Source organism: Danio aesculapii, chromosome 4, assembly GCF_903798145.1.
Source record: "Danio aesculapii chromosome 4, fDanAes4.1, whole genome shotgun sequence".
NCBI lineage: Eukaryota > Metazoa > Chordata > Actinopteri > Cypriniformes > Danionidae > Danio > Danio aesculapii.
In genome coordinates, this window is record NC_079438.1 from 14,716,048 (window position 1) to 14,729,465 (window position 13,418).

Consider the following 13,418-nt stretch of genomic DNA (forward strand, 5'->3'; position numbering starts at 1 on the left):
CCACTTGTTTTCTCAGTTGGGTTGAAGTCAGGCTTTTTGGGTCTTTGGCACCACACACTGCTGCATATTTTCGTAGACAGTCTGACCCACGAATATGGGCTGAACACTCAACTTTTGCAAAAACATAAGGATTGTCTTTTGTGACCCCAACTTTCTCTCTGCTTCCAATTAAAAGATCAAGTGAGTCAACCATGTCTTTGGTCAGCATGGTCTTTGGACAGGGCGCATGCGCACGCAGCGACCAGCAGTGAGAGTTTGGCATGGGACTAGTGCTTGTGTTTTGTTTTGTTTTTTAACCATTTGTTTTTAATAATTCAGACTTTATGTGTCCACTCTTCTCTTTTTAATTGTTTATGGGATAATATTTTAAACATATTCGTGTGCATCTATCTACAATGGAGATTTTATTTCTCACGCTGTTATGGGTGCCGGTTTATCTCCTGCTTGCTGGTGAATATGCTCACGGAGTTGTTAATCAAGGAAGAATACAGTATACCAGGAGCAGGCTGTTACAATTGAACAATTGAACAATTTCAGACATTCACTTACCAAATGTGGTACGGAAAGTATCCAATGGAACGTGGGAAACAAAGCCGAAGGCCAAGATGAGGAAGCGAGGCAAGCGAGGGGGCGTTAGGCAACGCTTAAGGAAACAACAGGTGACTCGCACCCCGCTTCCCTCCGTGATCATGGGAAATGTTCGGTCCTTAAGGAATAAGTTGGATGAGCTTGCAGGTAACGTTCGGTTCCAGAAAGACTTTAAGGATTGTTGTGTTCTGGCCTTTACTGAGACGTGGCTAACAGAGAATGACCAGGATTTTGACCAGGATTTTCTGACGGTGTATGTCTTTATGTCAACAAAAGATACTGCACGGCTGTAACGGTAAGGGAACGCATCTGCACACCCGACGTTGAACTTTTATCCGTGTCGCTACGGCCCTTCTACCTTCCGCGTGAATTCCCACAACTCTTCGTTACCGTAGTGTATATTCACCCGAAAGCAAATGCGACGTCTGCTTGTGGCACTGTTTTTAATGTAGTGCAGAGACTGCAGATGATCTCACCTGACGCACCAAACTTTGTTTTGGGTGATTTTAAACATGTTTCTCTAAAGAAGACACTCACAACTTTTTATCAATATGTGTCCTGTCCAACCAGGCGGGACAAATGTTTGGACCTTTGTTATGGATCTGTAAAGGACACATATAAATCACTGCCACTACCACCACTCGGCTCAGCCGATCATAATTGTGTTCATCTAATCCCCACATATAAAACTGTTTTAAAAAGGCAGAAAACACAGACAATGGATGTTATGGACATGTCTGATGAATCTGCGCTTTGTTTGCAGGAGTGCTATGACTGTACAGATTGGGAGATGTTTAAACAGCCCTGTGGTGATAATTTTGATATGTTTGTGGATACCGTATGCTCCTATGTGGCTTTTTGCAGAGATGATTATTCCATGTAGGCGGATAAAAATTTACTCTAACAACAAACCGTGGGTAACAAAATCAGTGAAATCCTGTATACAGAAAAAGAAATTGTTTTTTAAACAAGGAGCAGATTCTGATTTGTATTTGGCAAATAAAGAGCTTAAAAGAGAAATTCTCCTAGCTAAACAAAATTATAAAACTGAATTAGAAAACAAGATGGCTACAAATAAGCTTGGTTCTGCCTGGGATAGTTTAAAAACTATAACAGGCCTTCATAATCTAAAGAGTTGCAACCAGATTAATTTAGCGGGCTACAGCACTGATTTTGAGTTAGCCAATGCTCCTAATCAATTTTATAATCGTTTTGATCATTTAGATTTCACTACGGAACCTAAAGAAATAAATAGTAAACTTACAGGTGGACCGCATTTTATTATACAACAAACAGATGTGCATAAGGCCTTCCTCTCAGTAAGGGTGAACAAGAGCAGTGGACCAGACAATATTTGTGGTCGCACACTTAAAATCTGTGCAAGAGAATTAAGTCCAATTTTTGAATACATTTTTAATAGATCGTTACTAGAACAACAGGTACCTAAGGTTTGGAAGGATGCTGTGGTAGTCCCTGTACCCAAATCCAACTCCCCCCAAACTTTTAATGAATTCAGACCCATAGCCCTAACATCAATTGTGATGAAAATTTTTGAAAAGTTTGTGAGGTCTGAAATACTGAGAAGAACAGAGTATGCACTTGATCCCATGCAGTTTGCCTATAGGCCTCACCGGGGAGTAGAAGATGCCACAGTTACTCTGTTCAACCTACTTTTTAAACATTTGGAAAAAAATGGTTCCCATGCCAGACTTCTGTTTGTCGACTTTTCTTCTGCTTTTAACACAATTCAACCTCACATTTTAATTAGTAGACTGCTGGAACAGTTTGACCTTAGTAATAACCTGGTGGGCTGGATCCTTAACTTTCTAACTAATCGAACACAAAGTGTTAGAGTGAATGGATGCTTATCTGATAAAGTCTGCTCCTCAACCGGGTCCCCACAAGGATGTGTTCTTTCGCCTCTGTTATACATCCTTTACACAAACATGTGCCAGAGCAGGTGGGAAAATAGAACCATCATTAAGTATGCAGATGACACTGTCATTGTCAGCCAACTTTATGATAATGAAACAGTTCATGGTCCAGTACTAACTGACTTTGTCAGATGGTGTGAGGAGTCATATCTTGAGTTAAATGTTTTAAAGACAAAAGATATGATCATTGATTTTAGGAAGGCTGCTAACACACAGGTGAGCACTTCCATTACAAATCAGCCTGTGGAAAGTGTGCAATCATACAAATATCTTGGCACAATTATTGATTCTAAACTTTCCTTTGATGAGAATTGTGCAGCAGTCTGTAAAAAGGGGCACCAGCGATTATTTTGTTTGAGAAAGCTAAATCATTTCCACATTGACAAACACATGATGATTTTATTTTATCATGCTTTTCTTGAATCCATTCTATCCTTTGCTTTGGTGTCATGGTTTGGGAATCTCTCTGTCAAGAATAAAAACTCACTAAATCAAATAGTTAAGTGGTCCAGTAAGCTAACTGGGGTGTCACTAGCTAATCTAGAGGCTGTGTACACCAAGCAGCTAAAGAGAATCACAAATTCAATTTTAAGTGACACTGCTCATCCCCTGCACTCAGAATTTCAGCTCCTTCCTTCTGGTCGCAGGTTTCTAGTTTTAAGCTGTAGAACAAAACGATACAAAAATAGTTTCATACCAGCAGCCATTAGATTTTTAAATAAGGCATAGACTAAAGCAGAGGTATTTCGGTGACCTGTATATTTTAGATCGTTTTAAACATTTATTGTCGGGGGGCGGGGTGGACACTTGAAGTGATTATTAATTTATACTTTTATAAGTGTTTTTATGTTTTATGTCCTAATGTTTATTTGTTGTTGTTACTGTGTGAGTTCCTTTGTGTGGCACTGTTGTGAGATCAGGACTCTTGACTGCAAACCAAATCTACCTCCGGGTATAAATAAAGTAACCTAACCTAACCTAAGTATCGCATTATTTACAAACCAGTTATTTAAGCATAGTTGGTGTTTTTAAGATCATTTAGAATGAGTTAGTTAATGATTAATAAACTATTAAAATTAACATTTAGAATTCTTTTTATTCAGGCATATACTAATAGTTAATTTGCATGTTAATAAATGCTTTATCAACTCAACTTCATCCAGTTTTGTGACCCAATCTAAAGTGAGGACTATTCATGCTTTATAAATCCCTTATGAATGATAATTAAAGGCTCAGTTAAACTCTAAACAGGAAAAAAAGAACATAAATGACTTTATTTATACCCATTTGTTTAAAGATACACAAATGAAACTGTATTAAAAAAAATTAAATAATAAAATAAAATTACTGCACAGTTTAAACATTGCTTCCTATTATATTGTTAAATTATTATATTGTTGTTGTTTTATCCAATTTTATGTCGTATTTTGACACTCCTGTTATTCAGCAATGTTTAAACCTCAATTTTACTTTTTAGATAAGATTGCAAAGATTATTGTTGATTTGATTTTGAGCCTTTAATTGTCATTTATAAGGGATTTATAAAGCATGAATAGTCCTCACTTTAGATTAGATCACAAAACTGCATGAAGTTGAGTTAATAAAGCATTTATTAACATAGATAGTATCCATCACTATATGCCTGAATAATCAGATATATAAATGTTGATTTCAATAGTTTATTAATCATTTACTAACTCATTCTGAATGATCTTAAAAACCCTCAACTACTCTTAAATACAAATGCTTTGTAAATAATGCAATACTGAATTTAGTAATGAAAAATCAAGCAGTTACAAATTATGAAAGTACAATTATTAAGCACATTATAAATGTGGTTATAAGTCAATAATAGAGCATTTGTAGCTGCAGTTATAAACTGCTTACTAACGTTTAATAATGTTAATGCTTAACAAATAATCAAGTCACTATTTGCTAATGCTTAATAAATGATTCATAGTGTGTAGTTATTATAAAGTGTTACCTAATATTTTTTACTTGTTCAAACTACTTAATTAAAATGATTTATTAATTAATGAATTAATTTTATTTTTAATTAAACAATTCTTGCGATTTCATTGAGACAACAAATTTCTTTTATGTTCAATCCACAGACATTAGTTAAAAGTGTTAAGTTAATTAAATTTGTGTTGTGACAGCATGAAAGATTTGTGTGGAACCCTGCAGTTTTTACAGTGTGTGCAATGAGCACAAATATGCATATCGGTTCATAATAAAGTTGAAACACATTGTCAGATTTTGCTGTATTTGGCTTAACCGTTCTTGGGTGGCTCGTCAGTGTTTTAGATGACTAATACATAAAATAAGCAAGCTGACCAAAGCTCTTACGTGGAGAACACTTTATTGAAGACGATGAATAGTGCAGTTCCTCAGCAGTGATGTTAACACGTCCGTCTTCAAGTAACTTAACCAAAAGAACTGTCTGTGAGAGACTAATTTATAACAAAGTATGTAAACCTCTCAGAGATTACCCAACTGCTTTGGTTGGGTCACAACTCTTGAGTTCATGTAGGCCATTTGGTTTACACCTTTTCAGATGTAGATACTTGTTTGCATAAGAAAGAAAGCCACACAATCTATGAACATATAGAGTTATATTGTGTTCTTGCAGTCAGGTAGCAACTCTGATCTACACTACAATCTGATCTGATCCCTGAACTACACTATGAAACAGTTGTCAAAATCTTCACCCCTTTTCAATAATTGAGTTTAAAATCTTCAGGTGTTCAAAGGGTTTCATTTTCAGTAACTTGATATGTATTCAAGAGTTCACACTTGTTCCGCAAGAGAGCTCTAAGCTCATTGGATCCTCGAGCCCTGGGCTCCCTTTTGTAAACAAGGCGAGAGGGGAGTTTGAACTCAGGGAGATCTCGATGAACACCCACGACTTGTTTCTGTTCTAACGATAGATATAGGGATGGCTAAAGGGAGATATATGGCTTACTAAGACCTCGACTAGGGTTCCAATTTAGAATGTTCAATTTACCTAGGTCGTGTGTTTTTGGATTGTGGGAGGAACCTGGGGGAAACCCACGCGAGCACCAAGTGAATGAGCAAAACTCCACACAGATGTCAACTGGTTCAGTGGGGACATTAACGTGACATTCTTGCTTTGAGCCAACAATGCTAACGACTGGGCTACCGTGCCGCCAAATCTAGAAAGGAGGGGGAGTGGGGGGATTCCTCAAGACGAAGATAACTGAGGTAAGAATCTCTGTTATTTATAGTGAGTCAGGAATCATCTGATTGGTGAATCATGTGTTAGCTAATGCAGGACCAGCTGTGGACAATCATAAGCATGTGATCCTCTCAAAAGTATTTTATAAATAAACTTCACTTGAATAAATAGCCAAACTACATGAAAAAGCTGCCATTTTGAATATACCCGTATTTATGTGGACAATAAGGTCTCAATGTTGAGGACTCTGCTCTCCATTGTGAAGTTTCAGGTGATTACTGAGGCTTATTTTCTGTTTAAAGCCCTTTCCACATTCACTACATCTAAAACGATCCTCTCCTGAGTGAGTCTTCATGTGTTGCTTAATGGTGTCTTTGCGTGTGAGACTCTTTCCACACTGATCACATACGAACACTATGGTTCCATTGTGACCATCTATGTGGTTCATGAGGCTAGCTTTGGTTGTGAAGCTCTTTCCACACTGAACACATGGAAACGGCTTCTCTCCGGTGTGAGTTTTCAAGTGGTGATTGAGTGCGCTTTTACATGTGAAACGTTTACCACACTCTGTGCATATGTAAGGTTTCTCTCCAGTGTGGATCGTCATGTGGGTGTCAAGGTCTTGTTTTCGAGCAAAACTTTTCCCACACTGTGTGCAAGTAAATTTTTTTCCTCCATTGTGAGTTCTCATGTGAACTTTAAGGGTGCCACTTTGCTTAAAACTCTTTCCACACTGTTGGCATGTGTACGGCCTTTCTCCAGTGTGAATTCTCCTGTGCGCTGCAAAGTTTCCTGCATGATAGAAGCTTTGTCCACACTCTTGGCATGTGTACGGCCTCTCTCCAGTGTGAATTCTCATGTGGGTTATGAAGCTTTTTTTTTGACCAAAAGTCTTTCCACACTGTTCACAGGTGTAAGGTTTCTCCCCAGTGTGAACTCTCATTTGAACATCAAGGTTTGGCTCTTGAATGAAACTCTTTCTACACTGTTCACTGCTGAAATTACACCTGGATTTGGATTTCCGAGGACTGCCGTGTGATGAATTCTTTTCAGTCAGTGTGGGTTTTTCATCAGTTGTTATTTCTTGTTGTTTCTCTTCCATTTTATTCCATTGTTGAGTCTCTTCTTTCTGCACCATCAGGTCTTAAAAAAAAAAGAAAAAGTGAACTTTAGTATGAAGGCACAAAGCGACAAGCATGAAATGGATGTTTTTACCCAAATATTAAAATGACCTTACCATTTACTCTCCGTCATGTGGTTTTAAACATTTCCTTTCTTCTGGAACACAAAGTAAGCCAGCGTTTTTTTCACAATATCTTCTTTTGTGTTCAGCAGAATCAAGAAACTCAAAGATTTAAAACCACACGAGGAAGAGTAAATGGTGAGGCTTTTATTTATATTTATGAACTTTATTTACAAGATGTAAAATAAGTCTTTAGTGTTCCCAGAATGTGTCTGAGGTTTCAACTCAAAATCAGATCCTATACCTTGCAGAATATTTCATTTTGGGGGTCAGAGGAAGACCAAGCTCTTTTTGTGCCTGTGGTTTTAAATGCAAATGATCAAATGCACTCGCTCTAGATTACCCGTGTTGTGATCCTTCATGTGTATCTTCCACTCAACATTTGTAACTTGCTTGGAAGACCCGGTTGAGACAAATCCTGCATGTTCATAGCAAGTACGCATAATTCACGCTTATATTTGTGAGTTTGCATTATTGTATATAACTTATGCAAATGTTTCCCAGTACTATAAAATGAATTAAAATGGCATCAAATTACAGCAGGTGAATGTTAAAATTACTTTGACTAAGCGTGAACTTAAGACTTCTAATTAAGCCTGAGAGTTAACCTGCCCTGGACCAGGCTAATTTCCCAGAAAAAGTTGGCAAAATAACAGAGTTTGAACTATTGTAAATTTAATTCATGAAACGGAATCCGCCATTAATAAACCTGATTTACCAAAATAAGCCTGGCATTTTCTGTAAGCTTGGTTTATGGAACAGCCCTCTGGTATAGCATGTAGCATGAGCAGTGTGGAACGCGATTACAGATAACACAGGATTCTGTTCATCCAGGATTAGAATGACCCAGAGTTAACAATTTGAAGTGAAAAACCCTAAGAATACTCAGCATCAGCTCTCAGAATAACCAGAATACAATGACAAACAACCACAATTGTAATTTATGTCATAGTGACCTGATCTCATATACTATTGTTTTAGAACCTCCAATTTAGTTGCCTATTGGAGAAATGACCAGGAATAATAAACAGCAGAAAACCATCACACTACTTGCTCTACAAACAAGTGTGTTCATGACTATACATACAAAGTAAAATAATTAAATTAGAAAATTTGACTTTGCAACCTCAAGCAGCATTTGGCTGTAATTACTGCTCTAAAATATAATCTTTTTAAATGTCTGGGTAAAACACAAACACCTTTCCTCCTTTGAACACAATATATTTTCACTTGAGAAACTTTGAAAGTATTTTGGAGCAGTAAACATGTCAGGCTAAATCATTCAAATGAATCATTGACTTCTGCTGTCTTCATTTGTTTCATAAACACAGATTTCTTTACAATTTAAAACGGCATCTTTGGATATCTTTTCTGCTGGAGATACTGTTGTCCTGAAAAAAAATTATAACAAAACAAAAACCCTTACATATACCGTAGGGGCGGTACAGCAAAAATATTGTCAGTTTTAAAACCTTGACTTTTCCAAACTGCGGTATACCTTGAAAACGGTTATCCCATGCCTAAGCAGCATAACACTGTTTTTAGGATTTAAAAATTCATTCTCTAAAAAAAGTCTCTAGCAAAAAGATTCCAATGGCGGCGCCTGCTGGTACATGAAGAATATGGTCAATACTGATGAACTTTACACTCAAATGTTTGCATATCATCAGCATGCTGTAATCCATTTCTTAAGCAGCAAAAGTCATTTTTAGAACAGTTTGTTGGCCAGTTGTAGTCAATGCTAAACGTTATTGTTCCACTATAATTTGTTCGTTTTGTCTCTCGCCGTCCCACAGCAACATCATATAGTTTAGAATACTGTACAATGTTTTATAATAATCAATTACTTTAGTGTCCATTTCATACAGCATATTTAATATTGGGGCATCCACGCTTTCTGACATACTTTAAACCAGGGTTAAAATTTTAGACCCATAAAGGGCTAAAGGCTAAGGAATTTTTCAAATGCCCCAGATGGAAAAGACTTTTATTTTCCCTATATATAATTATATTATATATTATGTAATTATATTTTAAAATATAAAATTACATTTAATAATACAATAATAAATGAATATAAAAAATACAGTATTTTAGATTAAATAAAAAATTAAATAGTGTAAAAACAAGATTTATTTGTATACACACACTTTTTTCCGACATAAACTTACTTTAAAATGTTAAAAAAAAAATAATAATGAACAAACGTTTTAAAAACTATAATAAACTAAATCTATGCACAACAATCTGTCAGGTCGATGTCCTCAGCAGTAAATACATGGAGCACATTTAAACAAATGTTATTGTGAGAAAAATAATTAAACTATTATGATAAATAGAGTTAAAATGACCTTTTTGAATGAAAAGTTTTATTGAGATGGATTGTTGGTGATTGTATTGGTTTTGGCTAGATTGGGTAGCAGAACATGAACAAAGGAAAATGAAGACTTGTTTAAAAAAGATTTAAGACCTGCAATACAGTATTTCAGTAAATGTAAGACTTTTTAACGCCTAAAATTTAGATTTGGGAATTTAAGATATTTTAAGACCCTGCGGAAACCCAACACAACAGCCCTGGTAATTAGTTATTATAATAATGATGTAATTCTAACTCAGATACTATCTGTGAGAACTAGTAACAACTACTAGAAACAAGTTTAAACCCATAAAGAAGTTGATGGAAAAAAGGGAATTGTGATCAACGTGACATATGCAAATGGAAAGTACTAAGCCAACACTATCACTGTAATAGCAGACATCTTCTATGAGAAGACTGTAGGTCAAATATCCTCAGCTCAGTTAAACTTTTATAATTTATTGTTTTTATTTATTTTATATAGCGCCAGTGCTCAACGATGCTTTACAAACATTAGAAGAACAAGAAGGTAATAACCTTAAGATGGTAGAGAAAATGATAGACTAATAATACATAAAAGAATGACAAAAAACATGAGAACAAGTGACGAAAGAAACTCATTCCTGTCTTTCAATGAGTGCTTATGTGCATTTAGGAGAACTAGGCAGCACACTCAGGGCTGCAAGATGGATTTAATTTAGTATTCTTATTATTAAAATATATCTGAATGAGGATCAAATGACTGAGTTGGTCTTTGAGAATAAAAACCAACCTGTTTGTTCCTGAAGGTCTTCCTGTTTGACTCTGAATGTTTCTTCAATCTTCACATCTTCACTCTCCTCTTTAATAAACGCCATCTTTATAACAGTGTGGAGATCAGTCGCTTCAGCAGGAGTTTTTCTCTGTGTTTGGACACTTTATTCTGTTTAAAATGAACAAAACAATGAACAGAAACAAAATAACTTCTCACTTGCTTCAACAGTTCCTTTATATGGGAGTTAATAAAAAGAAATAAGGTTAACAGAGTAAGTCCAAGCAAGAAACAATAGCCACAAATGACCTGATGAAAACTAGTACTCCATTTCTTATATAGTGAAGTATACTTAGGATGCAATGACATTATGCTGTTTAATATATTAAACCTTCATTAAAACACTTATTACACACATTTACTTTATTCACACTTTATTCAGGTATGTTCTTAATTGTTTTGTTTGTTTTATTTATTTTATTATCTGTACAAGACAAATTCCCTCTCGGGGACAAAAAGTTTATCCTGTCTTTATTCAAACAATTGCCCCCATTACTGTGAGTATATAGGGTTATGTGTTGAATAAAGGTTTCAAATAATATTGTCAACAGCAGGTACATTATTTAGCACTGAATGAAAAAACTGAAACGTCAATCAATCAGTTTATAAGTGTAAATACTTTAAAACAAACCTTTCTCCAGTTGAATCACAGCGCGGGACCGGCGCAGGCTTATGACGTCACACGCCACGCCAAAATAAAAGTCTTTTTTTAAAAAAAAAAAAAAAAACCTTTTATGCCACTTACTGTTGCAGTCGTGACTTATTGATACATTTCTCCCTCGTTTTCCACTTTCTCACATACACAGACACACATATTTGGAGTTGATCAAAACCTTTACTCTAAACATTTTAAGATAATTAAAGCAGAAAATCTCAACATTCTAAAATGTATAACAAATAATCTGATGGGTGTTTTGAGCTGAAATGTTACAGACATAAAAGACTTAACTTAAATCTTGAAAAGGGGGTAAAATATGTGCCCTTCAAGTAAAAAGTATTCATAACTACTACATGTTTTAGTTCCACTAACTAGTCATGACTTTTTAAATATAATTTTTCTGTGTTCAGACACTTTATCCTTTTAAAATTAACAAAGCAATAAAAATGTCCTGTTTAAAATAAATAAAACAAAGAACAGGAACAAAATAGCTTTTCTTCAGCACTTGCTTCAACTGTTTATTTAAATGAGAGTAATTAACAAAAAGAAATCAGGTAAGTCTGAGCAAGAAACAATAGCCACAAATGAGCTCATTAAAACTAGTACTACATTTCTTATATATAGTGATGTAAACTTCAAATGGAATGACATTGTGCTGTTTAATAAATTAAACCTTCAGTAAAACACTTATTACACACACGCACACGTTGTTCAATAGTTCTCCTTACTTTCAGTAAAATAGTATTACGTTGTATAAAGGGTTAAAATAATATTGTCAACAGCAGGTACATAATTTAGTATCGGATGAAAAACCTGAAACTTTAAATAATCCGTTTCTTTTTCTTCTTCTTCTTTGGGTTTTACTGGCGGTTGGCAACCAGACTTGTAGGTGCATTACCGCCACCGACTGGAATGGAGTATGGAACTGTTTAAATAATAACTGAAGTGTAAAAATAGAGGGGAGGGAGAGAGGGGGGGAGGAAAGAGGGAGGAGGAGATGAAAAAAATAAACAAATAAATAAATAATGGGGAGGGGGTCGAGTGGGCTAACAATTAATTCCTCTGATTATATTATTTCTATATTCTTTACTCTAAATGGGTTTCTGTAACAATTTTGATTATGTCTTTATATACCTCACTAGATTTTTCCCTAATAAACCTGCCAATGTGAAATCATGAAGTTTGCTCTTTTTAACTGATTGAATAAGATCGTGTCGTTCTTTATTATATTTACTACAGTAGAATAAAACATGTTCTATTGTTAATTGTTGATTACAGTGTATACATACATTGCCCTGTCGGGTGTTTCCCTATTTTATATAAAGTATGGTTGAGTCCAGTATGACCTATTCTCATAATAGTTATAATACTTCCTTCCCTACGATTTCTGTTCTCCCTCCTCCCAGCACCGACTTGTTTATATATATTATATAGATGTCTACCTGTTTCAATGTTCTCCCAGTATACTTGCAATGATTGTGCATACATTCTTATAATGATTTTAGCTTCTGCTTTACTCAATGGGACTTCTAGATCTACTTCACTAATTCTGAGAGCTTGTTTGGCCAGCATGTCCGCCTTTTTATTTCCTTCCACGCTTACATGGGCAGGAACCCAAATGAAATATACAGATTTGCCCATCATTTTAATATAATATGTCCTACAGAGCATGTTATTAAGAATATCCATTCTAAATGATGACCTTCCTGATCTTATACTTTCAAGTGATGAAAAACTATCTGATGCAATTACTACACTATTTATGTCGTTCTCCTCAATCCACTGCAGGGCAATTAATATTGCAATTAACTCTGTTGCATATACTGATATATTATTAGTTATTCTTTTCTTAATATGAGATTGATTAACTGGGATATACTGCTGCGCCTGTATGACCTATTTCAGGGTCTTTGGATCCATCTGTAAAAAAAAAATTTATTCTTTATAATGTTTCTCTAAATAATTCTGCACTATACATTTTGTTGGAAGATTATTATTGTTGTCTTTTAACTCCTGTTGTATACTGAGGTCCACATTAGGTAATGGAAAAAACCATGGCAGAATATATGGGGTTGGGACTGACCAACACAATCTCACGGCAATTCGTAACTTTTTGATTTAGTGGCTAATTCGTACGAATTCGTACGATCTAATTCGTACAATTTAGTACGATTTGCTTATCCCCCAATTACGGTTGGGTTTAGGGGCGGGGTTAGGTGCCACGCCTCCTTTTTAAAATTGTACAATTTCGTACGACTGAACTCGTATGAATTAGCCACTAAACTGACAAAACGTAAAATACTTACGTTTTCTCGTGAGATCAGGCTGGACTGACTTACAGTATTGCAATTGATCTAATCCAATAGTTCTGGCTTTTGCCTCAGCTATCCATCTGAAACTTATGAAATTGGTTTCCTCATGCTCCCAACATTCTAGTAACATACTTATTACTTGATGTAATTTATTTTGTCCCTGAATATTAACCCAATACGCCATTATTAATTTCATTCTTCTAATGCTTAAGGGCATTTCTCCCATTTCAACCTGCATTGATGAATCTGGCGAGGTTCTAAATGATCCACTACAGATTCTAAGAGCCTGAGCCTGCAATACATCAAATTTCTTTAGG

General features: G+C 35.4%; 2 protein-coding genes and 1 pseudogene across 2 annotated transcripts in view; 2 read left to right on the forward strand and 1 right to left on the reverse strand.

The window, feature by feature from the left end:
* Positions 1-13,418, forward strand: part of LOC130222028 (NLR family CARD domain-containing protein 3-like) — a 503,712-nt gene that overhangs the window by 86,362 nt on the left and 403,932 nt on the right.
* LOC130222147 (gastrula zinc finger protein XlCGF8.2DB-like) overlaps positions 1-13,418 on the forward strand; it is a 245,622-nt pseudogene that overhangs the window by 61,141 nt on the left and 171,063 nt on the right.
* Positions 4,909-10,804, reverse strand: LOC130222148 (gastrula zinc finger protein XlCGF8.2DB-like). Its single transcript, XM_056454776.1, has 3 exons — positions 10,763-10,804; positions 10,093-10,242; positions 4,909-6,864 (listed from the first exon to the last, which is right to left on the reverse strand). The coding sequence occupies exons 2-3, from the start codon at positions 10,175-10,177 to the stop codon at positions 5,954-5,956; spliced, it is 996 nt and encodes a 331-aa protein (XP_056310751.1). The 5' UTR covers positions 10,178-10,242; positions 10,763-10,804; the 3' UTR covers positions 4,909-5,953.

Coding starts and splice junctions, on each gene's coding strand:
- LOC130222148 (XM_056454776.1), bottom strand. CDS start 10,177: ATGGCGTTTATTAAAGAGGAGAGTGAAGATGTGAAGATTGAAGAAACA. Junction 6,865..10,092: donor AGACCTTCAGGAACAAACAG/GTTGGTTTTTAT, acceptor TTTTTTTTTAAG/ACCTGATGGTGCAGAAAGAA.